Source organism: Diabrotica virgifera, chromosome 1 (assembly GCF_917563875.1).
Source record: "Diabrotica virgifera virgifera chromosome 1, PGI_DIABVI_V3a".
NCBI classification, from domain to species: Eukaryota; Metazoa; Arthropoda; class Insecta; order Coleoptera; family Chrysomelidae; genus Diabrotica; species Diabrotica virgifera.
This window is the reverse complement of record NC_065443.1, coordinates 107683722-107704697: the sequence shown is the minus strand read 5'-3', so window position 1 is coordinate 107704697 and position 20976 is coordinate 107683722. Positions and strand designations below refer to the sequence as shown.

General features: G+C 34.1%; 1 protein-coding gene across 10 annotated transcripts in view; it reads left to right on the top strand.

Moving 5' to 3' along the window:
• LOC126879760 (zinc finger protein OZF-like) overlaps positions 1-20976 on the top strand; it is a 50147-nt gene that overhangs the window by 17059 nt on the left and 12112 nt on the right. For 4 of the 10 annotated variants that reach the window (XM_050643030.1, XM_050643023.1, XM_050643019.1 and 1 more), the window contains one exon: positions 13089-13565. The exons of 2 other annotated variants lie outside the window; for them this stretch is intronic. In XM_050643030.1, coding sequence (XP_050498987.1) covers positions 13089-13565 — 477 coding nt within the window. Of the gene's footprint in view, positions 1-8254; positions 10315-13088; positions 13566-14069; positions 16873-20976 lie in introns of those variants that run through there. 4 more of the 10 variants (XM_050643050.1, XM_050643046.1, XM_050643039.1 and 1 more) reach the window with 2 other exon arrangements.

Sequence of the window (20976 nt, the reverse complement as noted above, 5' to 3'; positions counted from 1 at the left end):
CCATGATTAGTTGTGGGGCATTTGCCATTTCCTGGCCATTGTGTATCGCTTATGCCTAATATGTCTATACCCAAACGATCCATTTCCAACACGGCGTTATCTAATTTTCCCGAAGAGAATAAGCTCCTCACATTCCACGTAGCAATTTTTATGGTTGTTTTTTTCTTATTACAAGGGTTTCGCAGGTTTACGACCGAGGAAGCCTTGTACTTATCTATTTGTCTTCCTCTGCCGGATCTTGGTATCCGATGTCCATGATCAGTACTTCTCCTTTGCATGTCCACCATGATGATTACTACTAGGGGTACTCTATGAGTCCTTAATGCAGTGGTTCCCCGTTGCCTTCTGCATCCTTATGCCGTTGACCATTCTGTAGGGTTCATCCGCCTTCGAGACCGATTTCTCAGTCTCAGGACAAAAGAGTGCCCTAACACTTACTAGCTCATCCACCCGAAGCTGTTGGCTAGTTAGTGGAGATTGCTTATACCGGCAATCGCTCGGTGGTTGGTTACCCTCACTTAGTTTAGCCTACAGACCAATGCAGTTGCCCAGGGTGTGGCACGTGGAGCCATAAGTGACAGTTGGATGTCTTATGAGGACCAGTTACTTCGAACCATCTCCCGTATATTACGCTCGATGTGGCCGTTCTCATAAAAGGTACTACCTCTATAAAACACCCCAACACCCCAAAATAATAACTGACAAAATAGAAATTGCAAATGAATTAAATACGCATTACAGTACATTAGGACAAAAAATACCCATTTGTAATGATACATCGTAATGATACATATCCGACATCGTATCATGTACCTACCTCAGCCACAAAGTGTAAATCAAAATAATATACCAAACAACACAGCAAAATATTTTCGTGCGACTCAATTCTTATTGTGTGAAAAGGATAAGCGCGTCAAAACTATCGCACGTTCAAAATTCTTAGAATGTGAAACAGCACATATTGACGTTGACTCTGGAGGGAACAGACTGACATGGCTCAATACTCAACCCAATGTGTTTATGTCCCACCTGTGGACCAGGCGCACTGTGGTTCCAAATGCCGAAAACGTGGTCATGAACCTTTAAAAGTGTATATTGTTTATACATTTCGGAATTACTTTCGTTCTTAATGGTTTTTGGCATCGCTGATTACGAATCGGACATTATTTTTTCTGAAAAACAAAATGGGGATCCAACATGGCGGAAAGAAATTGAAAATATCAATCAAAACGCAATTTTTTTTTGTCAAATTTGGTAGCTTAAGGTCGCTGATTACAAATCTAACATTATTTTTTTAAGCACAATGGCGGGTCCAATATGACCGAAAGAAATTCGAAAATTTTATTTTAAACGCATAATCGTTTAAAACTTTATATTTTAAGGGACTTTTGAAATTGCTGATAACCAATATATTTTCTTCATGAAGTTCAATATTCAGAACCTATTACTTATGTACATCCGCCCATATATACTCAACAATCGCCATAATCATGTAATATGCGGCATTTCCCACTTTTGTATTTAAACAACTGCCAGCAAGTTATAGGCAGCTAAACCAAAGTGATTCTATATTTTCTTGCTATATATTTTATGATTAATAAATATTAGTCGCAGAATTATGCCGAATTTTGTACTTTTTGTATGTATGTTAACAAAATTTTGATTGTTTCAAGTATATTTTCACTATTTATGTATTAACAAATTTAAGGCATTTATTGTTACTAAATCTTAAGTTAACTTACACCTTACATTACTACATACTTAAAAAAGAAGAATGTGCTTTACAGCGATAAAATTGATAAACTACAAAACGTTTTACAGCGTTTTCAATATACGCGTTCTTTTTCACTTTCTCTGCCGGCAAAAATAAACTCAGACATGGCTCACTTGTTTCTGAGTTATGAACCACAATACATCCAGTCTGATTCTTATGCCTGCGTATTACGACTCTACGATAGTATGAGAAAACAACTGTAAACATGAAAATCCCTATACTACGTTCTACGGTCACCTTTCAGTACAGACTCTTATGAAGAACAGTGTTGCCAAGAGATATTAATATTTATATTAAATAAATTTTAAACTATTTTTATACCTCACTTGGTCTATTAAATTTGTCAGTATGTATGAGAAATCTTGTAAGCTGTCAAAGGAAAGGGAGTTTAGCTCGGTGGTAGCGCGTTCGACCGGAGATCGAGAGGTCCCCGGTTCGAATCCGTGTGTTATCTAACTTTTTTTTTTATTTTTTGTATTGTTTTAATAAAAAATTTTTGGAAAGTAGTAAGTAAAAATTAGTTTAATCTTTAAATACAAATAACCTGTTAAAAGTATATTTATTTCATTGAAATCATATAATAGAAGTATAACTTCTTGCGTGCGTACAAAGTACACGTGTTAAAAAGTACATTTTTAAGGCACTCATGTGAATTGCAGAATTCGCTTCGCTCATTCTGCAAACTTTCACATGCGTGCCTTAAAATTGTAATTTTAACACTTATATCATAAATAACTATTAAAAAATATAATATTAATTACAGGCTAATTATAATTATTATTCAAATGATATATCTTTAATATCGTATAAATATCTTCCATAGTACCTATCTATGAATTATTTAAAAATAATAAAACCCACAGATTTTCAAATCAAGATGTTTTGGACTTCTGGAATATTCTATTTAGACCAGTGATACTCAACCTGCGGCCCGCGGGCCGCAAATTATTTGTCAAATTTCACGTGTTTTTCAAATTATTTGATAGTGTGCGGATGTGTTTGAGGCGTGTTTGGGCGTGAGACAGACAATTTAATGACTTTAATTTTAAATTATATTGAAATTTTTAAGAACTGATTAAAAAGCACGGTATTATTAACTTTTAATAATAAATTATTAAAGTTAATAAACAAATACTCATTTTAAAAATAAATCAATACTTATTTACTTCATTGCAACGACCCATTTAGTAATCACAAGAAAAAAATCAGGTCCGGATTAACAAAAAAAAATTAAAATAATTGTGACCTTAAAACAACACCCTGTATATTAAAATTTTCAAAATTCGTCTGCACATTTGAAAAGAGCACAAAAAGCTAAGTTTCATTGCTCGTTTCAAATCGTTTGCGCAGATAATTTAATGACATTAATTTTGAAATTATATCGAAATTTTTGTTTTGAAAGTTCAAGTTCTTAAAAATTTCGACATAATTTCAAAATCAAAGTCATTGAATTGTCAGTGCAAAAAATGGAAGCTCCATTAAAGCTTTTTTCAAATGTGCAAACGGGTTTTGAAAATTTCAATATACAGGATGTTGTTTAAAGGTCACAATGAATTTATAATTTTGTTTAATAAGGACCTGGATTTTTCTTGTGATTAGAAGTTGGGTGGTTTGGGTTCTAAATGTGACATATTTGTACCAAATATCAAAAAAATATACAAGGTGGTTCTAAAGTTATGGGTCCAGAAAGAAATGGGCAAAATCGATAAAACACCCTGAACTCAGTTATAAAGTCGGTGAAGCAATAAATTTAGTATGTCTAGAATTAGAACCTCTTAATTTACCTCTATTCACCATTAAAGTATTTCCGTGTCCCAATGAAACACCCTGTATACTACTTCATCTTGATTGCGGCCCGCAAGCTGTGGTAATAGCTTCTATGTGGCCCAGGAAAGAAAAAGGTTGAGTATCGCTGATTTAGACGGACCTTAAGTTCGTCTGCTTAAAACCGGCAACACTGAGCTGCAAGGTTCCATAAATTTTATATTGGGATATGCTGCCCACACTGCAAAGTGACTGCGGAACGCAGAATAGATAGGGACTTTTTTTTCGCCTCATGACCACGTTTTCAGCATTTGAAATCACTGTGCATCGGTACACCTACATTTCGAGTGCTTCTAGTTTTTTCATGAGCGTCTCTGTCAGCGTACAGGTCAGCTATTATATAGATCGGAAAATGTAGCATTTAACTAGACGTAGTTTTAGGGGAAGAGACAGATCCTTGCTTATGTGGAGTTTTTTCATATTGTTAAATACTGCTCTAGCTCGTTTTATTCTCGCTTTAATTTCTGTGGCCTGTTCTCGTTTTGCATTGACGTTGGTGCCGAGATATACCGGGTGTCCCAATAAGAATGGCTCTCGGCCATACCTCAGGAACCGTTTATACTACATCTTTGGGAAAAAAATAACAAAAGTTGCCCCGAGAAAAGCCTGAAAATTATTTTCATAATTGTAAGTCCACCGCTAGAGGGCGTAATTGAATATCAAAAATTAAAAAATCGAAATTTTACAAAATTTGCCTAATGAAAGGGCATAGTCCTGTCGCCAGGGGGGGTACAACGGCCTCGTTAATTCAGATGGACTTACCCAAGTTTTTTTTTATGTATTTTGACCCGTAGAACACGAATTTTTTGGGTAACAGTTGATCCGGATGTCGATAAGATTGTTATAGACCAAGAACTTGAGGAATCAAATAACAGCGATTTTTGGCAAAACAAAACAATATTTTGTATTTTTTGGGTCATTTTAAGCAAAAAATATTTCTACAAGTTTTTTAGTAGGATGCACAGTTTTCGAGATAAACGCGGTTGAACTTTCAAAAAATCGAAAAACTGCAATTTTTAAACCCGAATAACTTTTGATTAAAAAGTAAAACAGCAATTCTGCTTAGCGCCTTTGAAAATTCAAGTCAAATTATGTCGGTTTTGATTATTTGCATTGCTAAAAATTTATTGTGTTATTGTTAAACAAAGCTACAAACAACTAGTGCGTGAGTGATGTTTCTATGATTTCTCATTTAAAATCGAACGAGTAGGTAGAATAGGTACTAGTGCAATCAAGACTATTTCTACGTTACATGCGTTAAAACGCATGTAAAAGCACGGGAAACCCTACGTGTTTATAGCTTTGTTAAACAATAAAAAAATAAATTTTTACCAATGCAAATAATCAAAACCGATATAATTTGACTTAAACTTTCAAATGCGGTAAGCAGACTTGCTATTTTATTTTTTAATCAAAAGTTATTCGGGTTCAAAAATTGCAATTTTTCGATTTTTTTAAAGTTCAACCGCGTTTATCTCGAAAACTGTGCATCCTACGAAAAAACTTGTAGAAATATTTTTTACTTAAAATGGCCCAAAAAATACAAAATATTCTTTTGTTTTGCCAAAAATCGCTGTTATTTGATTCCTCAAGTTCTTGGTCTATAACAATCTTATCGACATCCGGATCAACTGTTACCCAAAAAATTCGTGTTCTACGGGTCAAAATACATAAAAAAAACTTGAGTAAGTCCATCTGAATTAACGAGGCCGTTGTACCCCCCCTGGCGACAGGACTAGCACTGGAAATCCAATCATCGTATTCTTCATACAATTCTGTGCATATTTTATTTCACAAGTTTAAGTCTATCTGTGCAAATAAGAGGTGGGGGTGAGTGGGAATCTTGTTATGAAAAAATCGCTGTAAGTCCGGTTCGGCTTAATCGATTTTTACAAACTTGGTCTTGTTGAAAACAGCTCTTTTCGTCAATGTAATAGTTATAATTTGGAAAGAGCCTATTACGTAATATGCCGTCTAGAAGGCGCTATTTATTTTTTTTAGAAATCTAGTTTCATTTGGAAAATATTAAATACAAGTATGTATTTTTTTTTCCTGTATTACAAAATTAGACCAAATTAGCAACAGAATACCGAAAACCGCATGTCGATACCTTTTTCTATCTCGAGATATCTTAAGAAACGTGTAAATTTTAAACATAACTGTTGCTGTCATATAAGTGGAAATATATAGAAGCACGTAGTGTGCTATGGAAAACAACAAAGGAACATTGTCCAGATGTCACCGTATATAATGAATCAAAACAACAATAAGACAATTAACACTATAAAATATAACAAAAAAAAGAGTGTGTATACTTTGTACGCGAGTAAGAAGTTATACTTCTATTATTATGATTTTAACGAAATTAATATATTTTAAACAGTTTAATTTTATTTTTATTTAAATATTACACTAATTTTAATACTTAAAATAATACCAAAAAAATAGCGTTAATATGTAAATTTTTATGAATTGATGCCTCCGCGCATTTGCTTTGCTCTCGATGAATCATAGAAAATGTAAAAACGTCAGATTTTCTACACAAATTTTTAATTTTTATTTCATTATATTTTAATATCAATTATCCTATTCCCAACTAAGATAAATACATAACTGTTATTGTCACCGGTAAACTAAGTTAAGGAAGTCAAAAGTGGAAACAAGTAGTGTGCTATGGAAAAAATAGAACTATTAGAAGTATTAACTTCAAAAAGTCATCATGTGTCAAATTATGTGTCAAATCAGTAAAACATAAAAATTTGTTCATTGATGGTTTGTTGCGGTTTGTTTCTATTAAATTTTATATAAAATTTATACAGAGTGAAATTCAAGATGATTCTTACAAACTAAGAAGCATTTGACATGATAGCCACATTCTTTGAATGCATAAGAAATGCAACTGTTGCGGCTAGAATATATGCAATGAAATATCCCCAAAGACGTCACCCCAGTAGTAGAGTTTTTCATATTTTGTTTTGATTTATTATATACGGTGACATCTGGAAAATGTTTCTTCGTTTTTTTTTTCATAGCACATTATTCGCTTCTATATATTTCCACTTATATGACAGCAACAGTTATGTTTAAAATTTACACGTTTCTTAAGATATCTCGAGATAGAAAAATTCAATTACGCCCTCTAGCGGTGGACTTACAATTATATATTAATTATAATTTCCAGGCTTTTCTCGAGGCAACTTTTGTTATAAAATTTTTTTTCCCAAAGCTGTACTATAAACGGTTCCTGAGATATGGCCGAGCGCCATTCTTATTGGGTACATAAGATATTGGTACATAAGATTCTACATGGCCAACTAGTATGTTGTTTATCCACAACTACTGTCGCGCAAGTTGTTTTTTTTGCTTATCAGTATCCACATTGTCTTCTTGAAGTTAAGGTATTAAGTCCGTATTCCTCTCACTAAAATAACCCTTTCCATTGCCTGTTGAAATTTATCTATGCTACTGGCAAGGATCACGGTGTCATCGGCATATCTTATGTTGGTCGTTAACTCACAGTTTATTTTTATGCCCTCATTTGAATTTCCATATATTTTTTAAATATTTTCTCGGAATAAATAGGCATAAGGTGGTACTGGGGATTTTCCGTATCAGTACGAGTTATTTTTTAAGCGATAACATTATTACACTTGAGTCCACGAGCCTTTACCCGTGCGTCATTAATACTTGGTGAGATAAAACACATAATTTTTATCTAGCATCATTCTCTTCCATGCATGAAACTAATGACGAACCAGCTACCGCCTGTTATTAAGTAAAAACACATGTTATTTTTATGAACGATCTAGACTCAGTACATTGAAAAGAGATATGTACAAAAAAAGACGATTGGGGATGTTTTCACATATTATAAGTACAATTTCTGACATTTTTGTTTGTTTACTTTTGTGGCTGTCAGTTTGTTGAATTTTTGGCTGTTATTTTGTCGAATTTTTTCATTTTGGAGTTTTTTTATAGTATACAAACAGTTGTTTTCACAACTAATTTTATATTGGAGTTTGAAGTTTTATGGTAAGTTTATGTTATTTTACGATTAATTTTGACAACGTACAAAGCTAACCTCATTGACACAGTGCTTGTGTTTAATGTTACGTGAATAAAATAACAAAAGTGAATAAAATAACAAAAAGAAAATATGTTATTGAATTTTTTTATAGTGTTTATTTATTTATTAATCAATGATAATAAAATAATTTATTATGCTACTTCAAATGTAGCTGTAATTATGCACCAAAATTTTAAACAAAACTTAAATTTGACATTCTATTTATTTGATAACGTCAAATTTTATACTATAAACCCGTGATCGGTGTAATACCCACTTTCTGTCACCAAAAGTTGCGTTTAGTAAATTTCTGACTTATTCCATATGCTTTAAATGATGACGCACGGGTAAAGACTCGTAGACTCAACTGTAATGCAATTAGTAATTGTGATATGTGTAACTAAGTTTTTGAGTTATATAAAGTGCCACGTTGTGCTTCACTTAATCTCTGAACTCACAGAACAACTTAACACTATTATGGAAATACTATAATTTAAATTATTAAAAATTTCAGCCATAAGATACTTTTGTCAAAAGTTTATTTTTAATGAGATTCTTTTAAAATGCAAACATATATTCTCGTTTTTTAGGTTTTATTGGAGAGGAAAACATATCGGAAACTACGAGAACAATACTTGTACATGCATGTGATAACGAACAACCCATGCGTTTCAAGCAGTTTGCTAATAAACGTTCTTTGGATATACATACGAACGTTCACACTGACAAAAAACCTTACAAATGCGAAATTTGTTTTAAACAGTTTACTCTTAAAAAATATTTGGTTAAACATACCATTGTACATGATGCAAGAAAATACCACAAGTGTGAAATATGTTTTAAGCGGTTTTCTCTAAAAAATAATTTGAAATCACATTTTAAATTGCACACGGCAGAGCAGCATTACAAGTGTGGAATATGTCTTAAGAAGTTTACTTATAAAAGTATGTTGGATCGACATACGACAGTACACACTGGAGAAAAACCTTACAAGTGTGAAATTTGTTTTAAACAGTTTACAAAAACAAGTAATTTGAATCAACATTTGAAGATACACACTGAAGAAAAACCATTCAAGTGCCAAATTTGTTTAAAAGAGTTTGCTCAAAAAGGTAGTTTGAATATACATACGAACGTTCACACTGGCAACAAACCTTTTAAATGCGAAACTTGTTTAAAACAGTTTACTAATTCGAGTGGTTTAAAAAGACATTTGAGATTGCACACTGGAGAAAAACCATTCAAGTGTGAAATTTGTTTTAAGCAGTTTAGTGATTCGAGTAGTTTAAAAAAACATTTGAGATTGCACACTGGGGAAAAACCTTATAATTGTGAAATTTGTTTTAAGCAGTTCGCTTTTAATAAATATTTAAATCAACACATGAGAGTTCACACTGGAGAAAAACTTTATAAGTGTGAACTTTGTTTTAAGCAGTTTAGTGATTCGAGTAGTTTAAAAAAACATTTGACAGTGCACACTGCAGAAAAACCTTATAAGTGCGAAATTTGTTTTAAGCAATTTGTTCAATCAAGTGATTTGAAAAAACATTTGAGAGTACACACTGGAGAAAAGCCTCACAAGTGTGAAATTTGTTTCAAGCAATTTACTCAAGCAGAGAATTTAAAATGCCACTTAAGAATTCACACTGGAGAAAAGCCTTACAGGTGTGAAATTTGTTTTAAACAGTTTAGTGATTCGAGTAGTTTAAAAAAACATTTGAGATTGCACACTGGGGAAAAACCTTATAAGTGCGAAATTTGTGTTAAGCAGTTCACAATAAAATCATCTTTGAATCGACATACGAAAGTTCACACTGGCGAGAAATGTTCATCATCATCATCTTAATGCTACAGCCCTTAGAGGGCCTTGACCTTCTCAAGCGTTCTACGCCATTCTGTTCTGTCCCTTGCTTGCACTTTCCAGTTGCCGACTCCCGATCTTTTCTGCATCTTGTGTTACCCCGTCCATCCACCTCAACTTTGGTCTATCCCGTCTTCTCATTCCCACGGGTTGAGCTGTTAGAATCTTTTTTATCATGTTCGATTCAGGGGCCCGGGCTACATGTCCTGCCCCCTGCAGACGATTTCGCTTAATTGCAGTGATAATATCATTTCCACCAAAACGTATGCTTGTAGATATTCTGCAGTTCAAAGTTATATCTACGCCTCCATATTCCGTTCTCACAGACCGCTCCGACTATCTTGCGTAGCACCTTTGTTTCAAAAATCGATAGAGCGGATATTCATCTGTTTTAGTTAGCGTCCATGCCTCTGATCCACATGTGAGAACGGGGACTATCAATGTTCTATACAGCCTTATAAGAGTTTTTTGAGACAGACGTTTGTTAGATAAGTACTTTGATAGACCATGATAACAACTGTTTGCAATTATTATTCGCCTTTTTACTTTCTCAGATGTGTTATTATTGGGGTTAACCGATGTCCCTAGATATATAAATTTTTTGACCGCTTCGAAGTTTTGGCCATTGACGATTAGATCTGCGTCAACATTTCCAGCTCTTGTATTTGTGTTAGTCGCCATGAATTTGGTTTTATTTTGATTTATATGTAGCCCCATTCGTTCTGCTGCTGCTACTAGATCGGTTAGGATTTCCGCAGTTCTCGCCCTGGTTCTTGTTATAATGTCCACGTCGTCTGCATATGCCAGAATTTGGACTGATCTATTAAATATTGTTCCCCTGCTATCTAAATTAGCGTCTCGTACAACTGTTTCTAAGGCTACATTAAAAAGCTGACACGCCAGCGCACCTCCCTGCCTAACCCCCTATGTATTTCAAATGGGGTTGACGAGTCGTTTTGAATTTTTACTGCTGATAGCATCTTCGCCATTGTCACTTTTATCATAGATATGAGTTTTTTTGGAATTCCTAACTCATTCATAGCGTTGTAAAGACTTGTTCTTAAGACACTGTCTTATGCCGCTTTAAAATCGACAAAAATATGGTACATATCTATGTTAAACTCTTGCGCTTTTTCGAGGATCTGTCGTAGTGTAAGGATCTGGTTAATGGTTGAACGTCCACGCCTGAATCCTGCCGTCCTGCCTGATATTCTCCTGGAAACGTTTAGGTATAAGGCTTCAATCTCACGTGTAAAATGTTTGACAATATCTTGTATGCTGTATTTAGGAGAGTTATTCTGCGGTAATTATTGCATTCCAGTTGGTTTCCCTTTTTGTGTAACGAGCATATTAAGCATAAACTCCATCTTCAGGCATTTGCTCCTCAGACCAAATTTTACAATTTCTCGCATCACCTTGGTAACCTGCTCTCCACCGCGCTTAAATAACTGCTGGGATGCCATCGCTGCCTGGAGATTTGTGATTCCTTAGTTTTTCTATAGATATTTTCACTTCTTGTACCGTGGAGGGTTCCACGAGCTCCTCATTTCTGTATTCCAGCTCTATGTTGTTAGTAGGTTCCCCTTCCAGCAACTCTCGAAAGTGCTCTACCCATCGTAACAGGATATCTTCTTTGTTGGTAAGTAAGTTACCTTCCTTATCATTACAATAGTTGATTCTCGGTTTGAATTCTTTTCTAATAATATTTATTTGATGGTAGAACTTTCTTGTTTCTCCGTGACTCATATGGCTTTCAAGCCGTTCTAATATGTTATTTTCCGAGTCTCGTTTCTTTTTTCGGTGTATGCGTTTTTACTCTCTCCTTAAGATTTTGTATCTATCTAGTTAATGGCGAGAAATGTTAATAGTACGACTATTATCAATCAAATTATTTGAAATCAAATTATTTAAAATTGCATGAGATTTCACACTGAAGAAGACATTTTTGGATTTTCATAAAAAAGTTCACACTAGCGGGAAACCTTTAAGTGTGAAGTATGTTAAACCTAATTTGGAAAGACACTCAAGAACTCATACTGAATAAATGCTGAACTCATCTGCAATTGTGACATTTGTTTCAAATTATTTTCTTAACTGGTCATACAAATCACTTCTTGAAAAGTAATAGGGATTGACTTTATTCTTAAAAATTGTATTTGTTCTTAATGAAAGAATATGATTCAGTTTTAGGGTCAATTTTTAGAATTCTGAAGCTTGTTGCGAAAAGTAGTTATAACTCAGATAGAAATTGTATTGGAAAACAATAAATCCGTAAAAATGAATAAAATATATTTCATTATTTTCCCCAAAACTTACATACCAAAATCTATGAATTATTTAAATACCTAAAAAATCAAAAATTTTGCATTAGTCAGATTCCTGCATAAAATGAACAAAAAATTCTGACGTATTCCATATTGTTATACTCTGGCCCCTAGTTACTGTTACCTCTGGTTCAAGTACTGGCCTAGTTCCTAACAAAGCATCTCGAACACCATACAGAACTTCAGATCTTTCGCCGGTGTTCGAGTAGCAGAGACACGAAGTATATAAAGCGGAAATTTATTTTGTAAGCCAGTTAGTAGCTGTAGCTGTACCACCTGTTGGTGGATGTACACACGATAGTTCACACTGGAGAAAAACCTTACAAGTCTGAAATTTGTTTTAAGCAGTTCGATCAAGTCTTATCATCATCAGTAGCATCGATAGGCATACTAAGAATAGACAAGGCTTTCTAAGAAACAGTGTAACCCGCGGGCAGACGATTGGTGGTCTATCTGTCGCTTTTTACCGAGCGATACCGCGCATGTTACAGGCAAAGATGGCTAGACCACTCAAAGTGATTTTTGGCCAATGATGTCCTTGATATTAGCGTTACACTTCTATTCACAGAGCGGCCCATACCTTACTTAGTCTATTCTTATTATGTCTATGGTGGCATCACATCTCGTTATGGGCCAAATTCTTCTTCAGAACAATCCTCCTGGCAATTGAAAGTCTGTGTTTTATTATTAGTCCAGTAATTGAACGTGAAACATGGCGATATCGTGTAATTTTCAGTGCCACTACCGAATTGCATGAAAATTTGGTTTGAGGTTACGCTTACCACCCAGTTCAAAGTTGGACTTGTGCCGTTGGTTGCTTTCACTTGGGCCGTGAAAGTCATCCTTTGTCGTGGTGAAAAAACATCGGCATTGCGCAAAACATGTCTGCTTGTCGCCAACAAGCGAGACCTGGCCTTCCCGTATTTTGTATTTCTCGTTGTGTATTTTCGCTCAAGGTCACCCGCCAACTATCTCTTGTCGGATTGTACGTTTAAAATAATTCCGGAAATGGATAAATTGACTAATTCTAAGCAAATTTTTTCTATAGAATTTTTTTAACTAAGTCAATACTTTTCGAGTAAAAATGTTTATTTTTTCACACAAAAAATCACGATTTCAGGCGGTTTTTCAGTCAAATTTAGTGTATCTCAGCCATAAGTTACTGCGAGTGGTCAAACTTTTCTTTTCTATTGCATCAGATTTTGCTGAAATAAAAAGTATATTCTAGTTATTTTTTAGGTTTTCTTGGAGAAGAAAACATATCGGAAAGTACGAAAACAATACTTCTACATTCGAGTGATAAAGAACAACCTATGCGTCGACCTATTGAAGAAAACCCAATAAATTGTAAAATTTGTTTTAAGCAACTTGCCAATAGAAGTTCATTAAAGGGACACATGATAGTTCACACAGGAGATGAGTCTTACAAGTGTGAAATTTGTTTTAAACAGTTTGGGAAAACAAGTAATTTGAATCAACATTTGAAGATACACACTGGAGAAAAACCATTCAAGTGCCAAATTTGTTTAAAACAGTTTGCTCATAAATATTTATTGGATATACATACAAACGTTCACACTGGCAAAAATCCTTATAAATGCGAAACTTGTTTCAAGCAGTTTACTCTTTCGAGTAGTTTAAAAATACATTTAAGGGTGCATACTGGAGAAAAACCTTATAAGTGCGAGATTTGTTTAAAGCAGTTTGCTCAAAAAGGTAGTTTAGATGTACATACGAACGTTCACACTGGCAAAAAACCTTTTAAATGCGAAATTTGTTCAAAGCAGTTTACTAATTCGAGTGGTTTAAAAACACATTTAAGAGTACACACTGGAGAAAAACCTTACAAGTGTGAAATTTGTTTCAAACAATATAGCCAATCAAATGATCTGAAAAAACATTTGAGATTGCACACTGGGGAAAAACCTTATAAATGCGACATTTGTTTCAAGCAGTTTACAGTTTCAAGTAGTTTAAGAATACATTTGAGATTGCACACTGGGAAAAAACCATTCAAGTGCGAAATTTGTTTAAAGCAGTTTGCTCATAAATGTTCATTGGATATACATACGAACGTTCACACTGGCAAAAATCCTTATAAATGCGAAACTTGTTTCAAGCAGTTTACTGTTTCGAGTAGTTTAAAAATACATTTAAGGGTGCATACTGGAGAAAAACCTTATAAGTGCAAAATTTGTTTAAAGCAGTTTGCTCAGAAAGGTAGTTTAGATATACATACGAACGTTCACACTGGCAAAAAACCTTTTAAGTGCGAATCTTGTTCAAAGCAGTTTACTAATTCGAGTGGTTTAAAAATACATTTGAGATTGCACAATGGGGAAAAGCCATTCAAGTGTGAAATTTGTTTAAAGCAGTTCGCTTTTAAAAAATCTTTAAATCAACACATGAGAGTTCACACTGGAGAAAAACCTTATAAGTGTGAAATTTGTTTTAAGAAGTTAAGTCATTCGAGTAGTTTAAAAAAACATTTGAGATTGCACACTGGGGAAAAACCTTATAAGTGCGAAATTTGTTTTAAGCAGTTCACATTTAAATCATCTTTGAATCGACATACGAAAGTTCACACTTGCGAGAAATGTTAAAAGTACGAAATATATTTCAAATCGTTTGTTAAATCAAATTATTTAAAATTGCATGGAATTTCACACAGAAGAAAGACTTTACAAGAAGTGTGAAATTTATTTTAAGCACCTTTCTTATTAAAGACATTTGGATGATCATAAAAAAATTCACACTAGCGGGAAACCTTATAAGTGTGAAGTTTGTTAAAGCTAATTTGGAAAGACATTCAAGTGTCATCTACCGGTGAAATTTGGTCTTGAAAATGTCCCAGCGACCATCATCCGTGTAAGATAAAAATACCTATCAGGCATACGGTTGTGGTTGTGTTGTTCAGCTAAGCTGTTTATAGCATCTTTTTTTCCCATATTATAGAGTTAAAGTTGAATAGAACTTGCCATTTCTTGGCGTATCTCTGATTTTGAGATTTCATATCTTGTTTCTTACATTTTAAATAGGGAAAATAGGTAGTAAAAACACAGGTGTAAGTTTAGAACAAAGAACTGGCAGCACAGATTCTATGTAGAAGGACAAAACGTGTCCGAAAAAGGCGGCAGCCCACTAAAATCACACGTCAGGTGCTTATCAAGACTGAAGACGAGTGAGCGTCGGCACGAACGAATGAACGAAACGCGTTATTTATACTCCGGTTAGGCTTGTGCCTCTTCAAGGTGTAGGAACCTCCTTTTCAGGAGTATAGGGACGATAAGAGTAAACTTGTTTTGAATGTTAGGTGAAGATAGTTTAGAAGCAAAATCGCTGGTGGAGCGGGGGTTCAGAAGGTGTTTTTAGCGCAGAAGCTATTGAGGTGAAGGAGAGAAGTTGCCGTAAAATGTCCAGAAACTTCCAGTTAGCCAAGGAGGGTGCAAACTGTCACCAACGAGGAACGGCTCTTGGATTCAGCGTGTGTGGATGCAGCTTATTTATCTGCGATATATTAGGGGAGTTTGTTCTAGAATTTCATAATACTCATCAGGAAGTTCGTTTCTAGCCAATTGTAAAAGATTAGCTGGAGGAAATGAAACTTTGTTTTTGGAGAGCCTGGTGAGTATGTGACCTTGCCGATTGCAAGGGGTAGTTAGCACATTTTTTGCTCTGTAGTTACTTCCGTTAATCGTACGCGAAACATATTTGTTTCTGAGAGAACGTATTCTCTCGTTGATGGGGGGCATTTTTGCGAGTGGGTGTAATAATACCGACGGATAGCTGTAATGCTTGAGCGTCGGCAGGAATTCGCCACTTTTTAGAGTTTAGAATCGCTGCCGAGCGATAAAATTAGTGGGCGGAGCTTATGCCGTTCAAGAAGGCGTGCTGTCATGACAAAGTCATACTGAATAAATGCTGAACGCATATGCAATTGTAAAATTTGTTTCAAATTATTTGCTCAAATGGTCATGCAAATCACTTCCTGATAAGTACCAGGAATTGACTTTATTCTTAAAAATTATATTTGTTCTTAATGAAAGAATATGATTCAATTTTAGGCTCAATTTTTAGAATTCTGAAGCTTGTTGCGAAAAGTAGGTAGTATAACTCGATATGTATTGTATTGGAAAACAATAAATCCATTAAAGGTAATAAAATATATTTCATTATTTTCTCTAAACTTACATACCTATGATATATGACATTGTATACTGAGGAAAAACCTTATAAGTGTGAAATTTGTTTTAAGCAGTTTACTCTTTCGAGTGGTTTAAGAACACATTTGAGATTGCACACTGGGGAAAAAGGTTACATATCTGAAATCAAATTACAAATACATACAAATCTGAAATTTGTTTTAATCAGTTCGCTTTTAAAAAACGTTTCAATCATCACATGAGAGTTCTTCTTCTTCTTCAAATGCAAATCCACTAATGAATGTTGGCGATCACATTTTCCATTAACTCTCTGTTTCTTGCAATGTGGATCAGTGATTGTAGGTCGGTGATCCCTGTCCATTGCCTTATGTTTCGGAGCCAGGACATTTTCTTGCGTCCTATTCCTCTCTTGCCTTCAATTTTACCCTGGATTATAAGTTGAAGGAACTGGTATTTTTCGTTTCGCATGATGTGACCCAAATACGCCGTTTTTCTTTTCTTGATGTTTTCGAAAAGCTGACGTTCTTGGTTGATTCTTTTAAGGACATCCACATTTGTGACTTTCGCCGTCCATGGTATCTTTAGGATACGGCGATAAAGCCACATTTCGAAGGCTTCTAATCTGTTTATATCCCTCGTTTTGAGTGTCCAGCCCTCTATGCCATATAGCAGCACCGACCACACGTAGCATTTAGTAAACCTTAGTCTCAGTGTAAGGTCGAACTCTGAGCAGCTCAGTACCTTCCTGAATTTTACGAAAACTTGTCGAGCTTGCTCAATGCGACATTTTACTTCCCTGTCCGATGCCCAGTCTTCAAAAAGCCACGTTCCTAGGTATTTGAATTTGCTCACTCTCTCAATGGACTTAGTATTCAGTGTTATGGTGGAGTTTTCACCATGCATTTTCAAATGCATCCAAGTTTCTGGAGATGATCATGAATTTGGTCTTTTTGGTATTAATCTCTAATCCCATTCGCTTACTGTATTCTCCGATTATAGTGACAAGTTGTTGAAGATCTGCTATGTTGTCGCAAATTAAGACAGCATCATCAGCATATCGTATGTTGTTGATTAATACTCCATTCACTTTGATTCCCATCTCTGCATCTTCCAAAGACTCTTGAAATATGGCTTCCGAATAAATGTTAAATAAAAGAGGGGAAAGCACACATCCCTGCCGAACACCCCTTCTTATATGTATGGATTTGGATATAGAATTGTCTATTTTTAATTGTGCTGCCTGATACCAGCACAAGTTTTCAATGCATCTTATGTCTTTTTGGTCTATATCAAGCTTCTTGAGGATCTGCATTAACTTGTGATGTTGGACACGATCAAACGCTTTCTCGTAGTCTAGAAAGCACAGGAATACGTCCTTCCTCTGATCGTAACAATTTTGGACCAACACCTGTGTTGCTACTATTGCTTCTCTTGTTCCCAAACCTTGCCTAAACCCAAACTGAGAATCACTGATGTCCCATTCACATTTTTTGTATAATCTTTGATGTAGTATTTTTAAGAATATTTTTAAAGTGTGACTCATCAGGCTAATGAGTCTGTGATCCTCACATCTTTTTGCATTGACTTTTTTGGGTAGGGGAATAAATGTAGAGAGCAACCACTGCTGAGGATAGCAACCAGTTTCATAAATAAAATTAAATATTTTATGTAGTGCTGAAATTCCCCTTTCATCTAGTAGTTTGAGTATTTCTGAAGGGATTTCATCAGGTCCAGGTGCCTTATTGTTTTTTGAATATAATATTGCCTTTTCTATTTCCTCTTTAGTAATTGAAGGGCCAGTCAGCTGGTCGTCTGTATAAACTTCACTCATGGGTCTTTCGTCATGAAAGAGCTCCTGAATATAGTTTTCCCATATATGAATTTTCTTTTTTTCACCTAGCACTACCTGGTTATCCTGATTAACTATAATAGTTGGTCTTCGTTTTCTGTATATTCCAGCAGTCTCCTTAAGCTTTTTATGTAAATTCCGATCGTCGTGCTGTCGTTGTAAATGTTCTAGATCGATACATTGTTGCTTAAGCCATTCATTTTTTGCTATTCTTATCTTTGCTTTTATTTGCCTGTTAATGTTTTTATACATATTGCTGCCATCTGGGTCATTCTTGTGTCGTCGTCGTTCATCCATTAGTAATAGTATTTCTTCTGTCATCCATTTTTGCTTCTTGTTCTTTGGTTTGTACCCCAAGTTGCTTTTCATGATGTCTGTTACAGCACTTGTAATCGTATTCCATGTTGGTGTTAGATCTTCGGTAATGTTTGTCGTCAATATTTGAATTTGTGTGTTTATTTCATTACTTATTTCTGCTTGTATCATTGGATCTTTCAGTTTATCCAATGCGATCTGTTGTTGAGTTTCAGGCTTGTTTTTGCATGAAAGAGCGATCTTTATGACGGCCACTAATAGTACATGGTCAGAAGGCACATCTGCTCCAGGATATGTGCAAGCTCTTTTGACAGTTGTGCTGAATCTACCGTTGATGAGAATGAAGTCTATCTGATTTCTTATTATGTTCTGAGCTTTATCGGCTGGAGATTTCCAAGTATAAAGGCGACGGGGGTGGAGTTGGAACCATGTGTTGGTAACTCTCATGTTTTCTTCCTGACAAAATTGTACAAGTCGGTCACCCCTTTCGTTCCTTGTTCCAAGACCATAAGGTCCAACTACGTCTTCAAAGCTGCCTTTCCCTATTTTGGAATTAAAATCTCCCATAATTATGTTAACATCATGTTTCTTTGTCAATTTAAGCAATTCTTTGATTTCACTATAAAAGTTTTCCACCTCTTCATCTGCTGCATCTGCAGTTGGTGCATAGACCTGTATGATGTTGAGATTATTTGGCTTCGCTTCAAGTTTTACCAAGGCTGTGCGGTCGGAATATGGCACAAACTCTGTGACAGCTCTCATCAACATGAGAGTTCACACTGGAGAAAAACCTTAAAAGTACGAAATTTGTTTTAAGCAGTTCACAATTAAATCATCTTTGAATCGACATACAAAAGTTTACACTGGCAAAAAATGTTAAAAGTGCGAAATATATTTCAAATCGTTTGTTAAATCAAATTATTTAAAATTGCATGAGATTTCACACTTAAGAAAGACTTTACAAGAAGTGTGAAATTTGTTTTAAGCACTTTAAAGATTTGGATGATCATAAAAAAAGTTAAAAAAAAGGTCAGTTTTAGTCTCAATTTTCATAATTCTGAAGCTTGTTGCGAAAAGTAGTATAACTCAGATATGAATTGTATTGGAAAACAATAAATCCGTTAAAAGTAATAAAATATGTTAGTCTGGGCTGATTATCGGAGAATAGGCCATTTTTGGGAAAAGTTATTTACCAGCAATTTTATTGCTGGAATCGAATTATAAGATCCTATATATTAATAATATAGGTATGCAAAGTCCTCAGATAGTGTGCTACTTTTTTTATAAACAAAATGGCGCCCGAAAATCGTGTTTTTTCAATTATTGCTCTATAACTCCGAAGATTTTAATTTTACAACAAAAACACCCAAATAAAAATTCACCGTGATTAAATTCTGCATAGAGTTGTGTTTTTCCCGATCTGCTCGGATGAAAATTTTCCTCGGAAAATGCGGGTTTTCCCAACAAAATCTTTAATTTTCAAATAAAGTTTTAGATAAGTAATTATCTACCAATAATTAAATAATTTGGTGACTTAAAAGCCTTCTTGGCTTAGATTATAGTTCCAGAAGCTGATGAAAATTAAACGAATATTTTAGCAACAATTCAATTGTTAATTAATAATTTACGGCCGCAATAATAACCAAAATAACTATGATACACTGATCAAACTTTGAAATCTTATAAAGATGAGATGCCTATTTAACATTTTGTCGACAAAATATAAATTTTTTATTTTTTTGCATTATCTTTAAATGTTTAAAAAAAACTAGTTATAAACAAATTAACGTTTCTCAGAAAGTTTTTATTATATTGTAATTTTAAAAGATAGCTAAAATGCGCATTTCAAATATCTTGAAAATGAATGCTTTAATACTTTTTTGCAACTATTTGCAAAAAAGTTATGAAACAGCAAAGTAAACATACGATATCTACGGTGTTTATAATTTTTTTAATTTCTTTCAAAGCGTAGAAGTGAGTTTAAAGTACAAGCTAATTATTTACAAAAAAATATCGGTTATCAGTTTAATGCTTATATTTTAATTAAAGATTATAAATATATTTTTTTGTAATTTACACGCGCGAAAGTAGAATAATACAGCACTGTAACTAAAATTTTCACTCGGAGCGACGACGGGCCGCGCGAGACGTACACTTTTATAAATAATGCATGCTGCGTGTCAGTCGCTTCGAGTGAACATTTAAGCTCCGACTCTGTATCAGGCCTACTTTTGCGCTAAAAATTACAAAAAAAAGTATTTTTAATCTTTGATTAAAATATAACCATTGCACTAATTTTTGATATTCTTTGTGAGTAATTATATTATACCATAGACTCACTTTTAAGCTTTGAAACAATTAAAACAAATTATAAACAACGGAGAAAACGTATATTTACTTTGCTGTTTCATAACTTTTTTGCAAATGGTTGGAAATTTTTTTTAAAGCATTCATTTTCAAGACCTATGAAATACGCATTTTAAGTATTTTATAAAATTAGAATATAATAAACAATTTCTGAGAAATGTTCATTTTTTTATAACAATTTTTTTTAAACATTTAAAGATTATACAAAAAAATGAAAAATTTATATTTTGTCGACAAAATATTAAATAGGCATCACACCTTTATAATCTTTCTAAGTTTAATCAATGTCTCATGATTATTTTGGTTGTTATTGCGACTGTAAATTGTTAATTAACAATTGAATTGTTGCTACAATATTCGTTTCATTTTCACCGGCTTCTAAATTTATAATCTATACCAAGAAAGCTTTTATTTCACAAAGCTATATAATTAT